This window comes from Notothenia coriiceps, unplaced genomic scaffold, assembly GCF_000735185.1.
Source record: "Notothenia coriiceps isolate Sejong01 unplaced genomic scaffold, NC01 NC01_scaffold00016207, whole genome shotgun sequence".
Taxonomy (NCBI): domain Eukaryota; kingdom Metazoa; phylum Chordata; class Actinopteri; order Perciformes; family Nototheniidae; genus Notothenia; species Notothenia coriiceps.
In genome coordinates, this window is record NW_011348908.1 from 1 (window position 1) to 8,054 (window position 8,054).

An 8,054-nucleotide genomic window follows, 5' to 3' on the forward strand; every position below is an offset into this window, starting at 1 on the left:
CGTAGGACGGTTCAGCGAGAGCACGTTTGTTTTGGATTAGGTAAGCCGGGTAACTCAAACATATCCAGGTTAGGTTGAACCGGCTTCGTAGTAAAGGCCTCAGGAGTGTACCAAAAGTGTGACGTCACTTATGGGAACATGTCTGCTTCAATAAAATAAATATATAACCTCTGAGGGATATCATTTGAAAGGAGCAGAACATTTCAAACTGTTTCTTGATTCATATCCCTGCCATGGAGAAGATAACTTACCTGCCGCAAGGGCTAAGGTGGTCTAACTGTTGTCGTTGCCCTAAAACCAGAGCCATCTAACTCACTGTGAAATTAAATATTTATTAAACTAAAAGTGAGACTAGCTGTTGTGTTGTGTTGCTGTTAACCTTGGTATATCCCTTGTGTAAGGATCGCACATTTCCCAAGAAAATAAATAAACTCAACTACAGTTAGTTTTCGACAACATAACAGCGGAGGAGTTCAACAGGGTTCTCCACAAATGATGAGAACAACAAAAACAGCTGTTGTTGGGCGTGACTGGTTGGACAGGTCTTTAACCTCCCTGGTCTGTGGTCTGCAGACAACATATAACCAACAGATTGGATTTAGCCAGTGCAAACTTGTCACACTCACACACGGCTAAAGTGCAGAGAGAAACTGCCCTTGGGATAAGTGCTTTCTGCAGGCCTTTTGAGCTTTTCGGTTTCAATTGAGATGGAAGGATTTTCCTTCAACTGACTTTTAGAAAGAGCAGCCACATCAACACCAACATGCGGACAATGCATGATGCAACTAAGGAGTTGCATCATTCCAAAATGGGTGGGCCATTAGAGCCAACGTCTTCTATCAGTGAATCAGTTATTGTTCTGTGAAAAAATTATAATTACAATAATGGCTTAAAATAATCATTACTTAGTAAAACAAACCATTTTATGTAACCTTATAAATAAGCCCACCTGCTGTCGGCAGGTTAGACCAGTTACTGTCCTGCTGTAAGCTGTACTAGAAATCTCCATACAAAATGTCATGGTGTCACTAGAACACGTTCAGGGAGCCAGAAAGATTTAATTGGAGATGGAGCTCAAGTAAACATGTTGCTGCGACCCCTGGGAGTGCCTTTTGAACATGCTTGATGATAACTCTACTGATTGTCTTTTTTATGTTTAGACAGCTGATTCAGAATGGACTCTACTTTGAATGCAGCTCAAATCCGCGAGAAGTTCATCGACTTCTTCCGCGGCTATGAGCACACGTATGTCCACTCGTCCTCCGTCATCCCTCTGGACGACCCCACGCTGCTCTTCGCCAATGCAGGCATGAACCAGGTATACTACCCATACTTCTCCCCATCACTCCACTTCACTTCATGGTGTCTCTATTATACCTCTTCACTCTTTTACATTTTTTGTACCCCTTCTTTTTAGTACAAGCCAATCTTCCTCAACACCATCGATCCCTCCCACCCTATGGCCAAGCTACGTCGTGCCGCCAACACCCAGAAGTGTATCCGCGCAGGAGGTAAACACAACGACTTGGACGATGTGGGTAAAGATGTCTACCATCATACCTTCTTCGAGATGCTGGGGTCCTGGTCTTTTGGGGACTACTTTAAGGTACTACGCTGTCATACCTTCATACCATCACAACGACAGATTTTGGAGGCCAATTGATCAAAAGATCTGTGTGACAATTTACCGTTTAGTTTCTGTACTGAAATGTCTTGCCCCATTATATCTGTAATAAGCTCATATTGACTGGCAGACTTGTTGGTTTCGGCCCTACTTGCAACTTAATCTACTGCAGTGCCCTTCATTTTGACATTTAGATAAAGTGATTAGCTTACCTTAATCATTTTGCTCCACCCCCCTTTTCCTGCACCTATTTGGCAAAGATGTTTCATGTGGAGTCCTCTAACGCTTCTGTCTTGTTTTCTCCCTGTATCTTCCCTGCAGCACCTGGCCTGTAAGATGGCATTGGAGCTTCTGACCAAGGAGTTTGGTATTCCAATTGAACGTCTGTATGTCACCTACTTCGGGGGGGACGCTGCAGCAGGCCTGGAGCCCGACCTGGAGTGCAAACAGATCTGGATCGACCTAGGGTGAGACATGTATTTGTGAAGTTGTTTGATTTTGGGTATCCTCTAGGGCTGCTCGATTATGGCAAAAATCATAATCTCGATTATTTGGGTAAAAAATAGATATCACGGTTATTAAAAACGATTATCTATTTACTTTGAAAATATCAATTTATTGGAGAAATCTTTTTTGAACAGTACGTTTTTAACAGTTCATTATACTGAACTTTAAGTATAATTCAACTGAATAACCAATAAAAAAAAATAAAAAAGTAATAATAATTAATTTTAAAAATAATTGTTTTATTTAGATTACGTTGTTTTCGTAATCGTTGCAAGCCATAATCGTAATTGTGATTAAAATACGATTAATTGAGCAGCCCTAGTATCCTCTTTTAATCATTACTTATTTGTTATCCTCATTATCACATGTAATGCTTAATTTCTCTCCTACAATACACTACCGTTTATTTTACAGATCCTGTTTTGTATCTCTGCATGAATGTTGCAAAAATGCTCCGTTTATCTGCTTCTGTTTAATGCTATTGCATGATGCTGTGTGATTTGTCCTAGGGGAACTGTTTTTCCTCTCCTCCCCCAGTCCCAACAAACCTCCTCAATGCCAACAACAAACGCCTAAAATATTGTCTCTCTCTCCATTTCTCCTCCTCCCTGTTTCAAATCATATCTCACCATTGATTCTTTTAATATCCCACCAAATTCAACATGTTTAATTACCATATGTAAGGGTTCGTGCACAGAGGGGATTGTCGGGAAAGAGATGGCTGTTTGAGGAAGCTCCCATTTATTAACATTTCAACAAACAAGTTGCATATTTGCATAACGCGTATTCAACGTGTCACCATTTAGTGAAATAGTAGCTACAGAACCAATGGACTGTGCTGTGGTAACACTGTACTGTATCACATAGCGCTTTCAGACACAACAAACTTTTCCAACTTTCAACACTAAACNAGAACATGGACTGTGCTGTGTAAACTGTACTGTATCACATAGCGTTTCAGACACACAAACTTTTCAACTTTCAAACTTAAACGGTGCGCTCCCAGCGCACGTACCGGCAGTGATCTACAGCGGCGGTTTTCAACCAGTGGTACGGGGACAAACTGTCTCGCTCTCGTAACGTCTGTCTGTCTTGCTCTCGTTCTGTCTCTCGTACCACTCTCGGTTCCACTTTTACTTTTGTGCGCTACCTGTCTCACTCTTTTCCGGCCTCCAGCTTTTCCTGCTGGAGCCCGCCGCTTAAAGGTGGGGGGCGCGGACCGGCCATAGAGCCCATAGAGTTAAAAGTGGTGGACTGTAACCTGTAAAATCCATAGATTTAGGAGGTCCCCTAGTTAGCTGTAAAAATCCATAGATTAGCCGCACCGTTATATAAGCCGCAGCGTCGAAAAATGGGAAAAAAGGCGCGGCTTATAGTCCGAAAATTATGGTAATTATGCAGATCTTTAGGATAAAAATGTTTCTTACCTTACCCATTATACTTCCTATGATGATGATACGCATTGCTCGTCAAGTCTATGATATATAACCACTCAAAGATGATTTCACGCAGTGGCTTTGCTTTGTTTCTTTCAATTTCTTTATTTTGGAAGGACACAATTTGAATATTGCCCCAGGGTGCTGATGGATTGTTATAGGCTGATTTTAGTTTTAAATGATTTTATTTGTGGCTGTGATAACATTGGTAATGGAGAGGAGAGAAATAGGGACAGTAAATTAAAAAATATCTAACACTCGCAATGAGCTGAAATAAAACTAGTGCACATAACTGAGGTAAATACATATCTTTGTATCGCTAATATATGTTCTCTTCCTATAAGTATCATGCATGACTATTCAATGGTTCAACCACAGAAAAAGCACCGGCAGGATAAAAAAGACAGGGTGAAAGAGGGGTGGCTTTTACACTTTGCAAATATTTCCTAATTATCTTAGTTTGAACTTAAACAGTGAGGTTCATGAAATCCTCCCTCTCTGCTCTCTGTTTTCTCTCTCAGGATGGAGGAGGCTCGCATCCTGCCCGGCAGTATGAAGGATAACTTCTGGGAGATGGGAGACACGGGCCCCTGCGGCCCCTGCAGCGAGATGCACTACGACCGCATCGGGGGGAGGGACGCCTCTCACCTGGTGAACATGGACGATCCCAACGTCCTGGAAATCTGGAACCTGGTGTTCATCCAGTTCAACAGGTAACACACACACTCACACACACCTCTGTGGCTGTTTACACCTTCACACTAGCACATCATTGCTCTGTGTGGCTTTACAAGGCTTGTAACCAGTTCAGTGAGTTATATAAAGATCATTGAACTGATCACAAGCTAAACATAAACCTAACCATTAACCAAGGTTAGGTGCTTTTGGAATTTGGACACGCCTTTTTATTGTCATCTGCTTTGGACAGTATGCTGTGCAGCTACTGAATCAAATATTTCTGCACACCTCTACAGTTGTTGCTATGTGTTATTGCTGTCCAAATAAATGACATCAGAACGTTTCTGCTGAGGAAATCTGATTACTTGGCTGTGTAAAGCCAATAAAATAGACAGTAATCGCTTGTATCCAAAATAATCCAAAATGTAATTGAACTAAACAAAATTGTTAGATACTCAAAGAAAAGCCTGTGTGCTCTACCACAATATTATGCTTCTTCTTCCAAAGTCCATACTGATCAGTGAGTCTGTGTTTGTAATGATTGTTTCTCTTCCGACCTTGCTAAGAGAGTCAGAGACCGAGCTGAAGCCCCTGCCGAAGAAGAGCATCGACACCGGGATGGGCCTGGAGCGCCTGGTTTCTGTGCTGCAGAACAAGATGTCCAACTACGACACGGACCTCTTTGTCCCATACTTTGAAGCCATTCAGAAGGTACTAAATGGGCCCCAGATATGTGTAACTGAATAGGGCTGCACAATTTGGGGAAATAATGTAATTGCGATTGTTCTGACAAATATTGCGATTGCGATTCGATTTGCGGTATTTTTTTTTAAGCGACCCAACGGAAGTTTATAGTAAGATGCGGCCATATCTCCACCTAGGAAGGTCGTATCAACATGGTCCCGTCTCTAGCACCCCCGCAGCCCGAGCTACGAGTGAAAGAGCTAAACTTACATGAAACTTCCGTTGGGTTGCTTTAATGTCAAGCTTCAGTTTAAGATTCACCCTGTAATAGATGTAAAACATGTGATGGAGGATTACTAATCTGACCCAAACCATCTAGGAAAGCTCCATTGGAAGCCATTTGGAAAGGGCAGGCACTTTCAAATATACTTGGCAGGTGATTGGATCAATCTGTCTATCACCTAGGGGTTTCACAACTACCAATATTTACTAGTCGACTAGTTTTTCAAAATAGTAGTCTGGTACATGTGGAGCACAGCACTTCTGATGGGTGTGGATGACTAACACACAAGAAGAACAAAAAAAATGTAAAAGAAAAATGTAAAAAAAACCTCAGTAAAGCATTATTCCTAAACTGTCAACCTGCATTGTGTCTCATGATGTTTATCATTCTAAGTAGTAAGTTCCTTTAGCCTTCAGCCATGTATTTCCTGCATGCATTGCTACATTTGTCGGCTACTGGGTATCTCTCTGCTCAAAGACTTCTTCTGCCAGGAGGATTCTCTTCATTTGACCAAATAAGGGATCACAGATACAACCGTTAATCCCCCGTCTCCCCTCCCCACCACATTTAGAAGTGATGGCACTTTAGCCAGCTCTCCATAAACTCTGTTTATGTTCACTAAATTGCCTCAATGCTCACTCAAACATGTGCAAATGGGTGCAAATACTCTCAGCTGTTAGATAAAGGGGAGATAGAAATGCTTTTTCTTGTTCCGTTCACAACTATTTGCTTCAGGAAATACATTATTGTCTCTTTTCATTTTAAATATAGCCAACAACAAAAACACATATCCAAAGCTGAATGGTCTGCAATGTTGCACTCTGAAGCTCCAGGTTTCATCCTGACTATTACAGCACTGCCTTAAACTCCCTCCATGTCTTCCAATGCTTCCTGTGTAAATATCTACATCTATATGCCTTTAGGATACTTGTCCATTCAGTTTGAGTTCATATTTCATTTTATACATATTATAATTCCCATAGCAACAACTTTGCAATCAGGGTTTTGAATCCAACAACAAGTCTGCCAAGCTGATTTGTTGGTGCCACATTGTTTGGGAAAAAAACTGAACGGCAGTTAAAGTGCCCTGTTGGATGCTCCCGACAAAAAAGGTCCCAGTAAGTAAACGTTTTAGTTGAGAACATTTGATGAAGGGTTCTAGGGTGGCCTTAAACTAGAGAGTACACGATACAGTGAAGAACGATATATATAAATATAATATATAGGCTCCATACTATAATAGTTTTTGCATGTTGGTGCCCCACCACATACAGCTGGGTCCTTTTTTTAAGGAACAAGCTCCCCATTTACATCAGAACAGCAAATTGCAACTGCAACTTGGCCAATAAAAGAAATATCTCACTTCTGTACGTACCAATAAGACAGTTTGGACTTACTATGAAGGAGATTCAGTAGTACTTTTTTTTGGCTTATCCATACGCTAAAAAACCCTGAAATGTTGACTTTAATTAAATGTATTGTCAACACATTTCGGGTAACTGTATCAGGTTAGTTGAAAGCAATTATATTGAGTTCAACCTAATATTTCAACTAACCTAATACACTTATGTGAAATCTAATGCATTTAATTAAATCAACGTTTCAGTGTTTTCAGGAGCTAATGTGTCTTCATGGTTGACTCCTCTGGAATTCACTTTGAATAAAAGCCTCAGCTAAATGTAATGTATGTTGGTGTTGTGGTCACAGGTCATGTGATCACCGTGGACTCCGCCCTCCTGAAGGAGCAGCAGCAGGCGGTCCTGGTCAGTCCAGTTCTGGACCATCAGTACTGGAGCTGTGTGAGGCTGGTGTACCAGATCACCGGTGGGGGGTCCCTGCAGCTCTTCCTCAGACCAGATGGGGATAACTTTGACTACCGGATGTGGACTGCCAACCAAGCCTCTGACAGCTGGCTCATCGCTAGTGTGGACCTACCCAATAGCACCACCCCCTACCAGGTACGTTGTAGTTTGTCTTCACCCCATCTGTTGAGTGCACCTGTATTAAATTCAATATTTGTTCCACTTATACTGAAAATCTTGCAAAGTAGTGCTCCACCTGCGATCAGCTGTCACAGGCATTCCTATCAACATAGCATTTCTCATAGGTCTCTACACTTAAAATGTGTCTTAGCTGCTACAGGGTAATCGCAGCAAGTATTTGTCTTTCCTTCTTTTATTCCAGAGCAATACTTGCAACACAACCTTTAGCACTTAAAAAATATCCAAAGAAAGGAGCCTGCTGTCCCAGTCAGTTAGAAACCTTCCTCTTTGTGGGACTGATGTATTCATGCTGCTGATTGTTGCCTGGGAAGAGAACATTTGATCACACAAGTTTCAAGATCCTGCACTGGATTCCTCTTAATAGCTTGTGGAGGATTTTGGATATGGTGATTGTTTCAGGGGTTCACCGACAGCTAGTAAAGGTGTTTTTGGTTTGATTTATATTTAAATTCAAATCAACCAATAAAACATGTTTAGTACTTCACGCACATTAATGAGCTGTGTTTTCACAGTGGTTGTTTAATATTTGTAATTTAATTATTTACTGTAAATGGTTGTTAATACATGCATGTATTGACATGACTTTACTGTATGAATTATTCAAGTTGCATCTAAAGTCACCTGCTTTTTTGTAATTTAAAGAAAGTTATTGTTCCAAAACACATTGAGTTTGAGGCCTTGTGTTATAAAAGCATGGTGATGTCATCCAACCCAGTCTCATGGCATTTCGTGTTCACCAACACGATTTTTAATCTATTGATTCGTGTTCACCAACACGATTTTCCCATTTTTTTCGTGTTGCACAGCACGATTTTAAAAGCAATGTATTTATATTGGTA

General features: G+C 41.0%; 1 protein-coding gene across 1 annotated transcript; it reads left to right on the forward strand.

Moving 5' to 3' along the window:
• Positions 1–1,166: 1,166 nt before the first annotated feature.
• LOC104949441 (alanine--tRNA ligase, cytoplasmic-like) lies at positions 1,167–7,170 on the forward strand (the record flags this gene model as incomplete). Its single annotated transcript, XM_010775800.1, has 7 exons — positions 1,167–1,318; positions 1,418–1,606; positions 1,946–2,091; positions 4,089–4,280; positions 4,812–4,956; positions 6,196–6,250; positions 6,920–7,170. Coding segments are annotated over exons 1-7 (1,122 nt in total), but the record flags the coding sequence as incomplete, so codon positions are not given.
• Between the last annotated feature and the right edge of the window lie 884 nt (positions 7,171–8,054).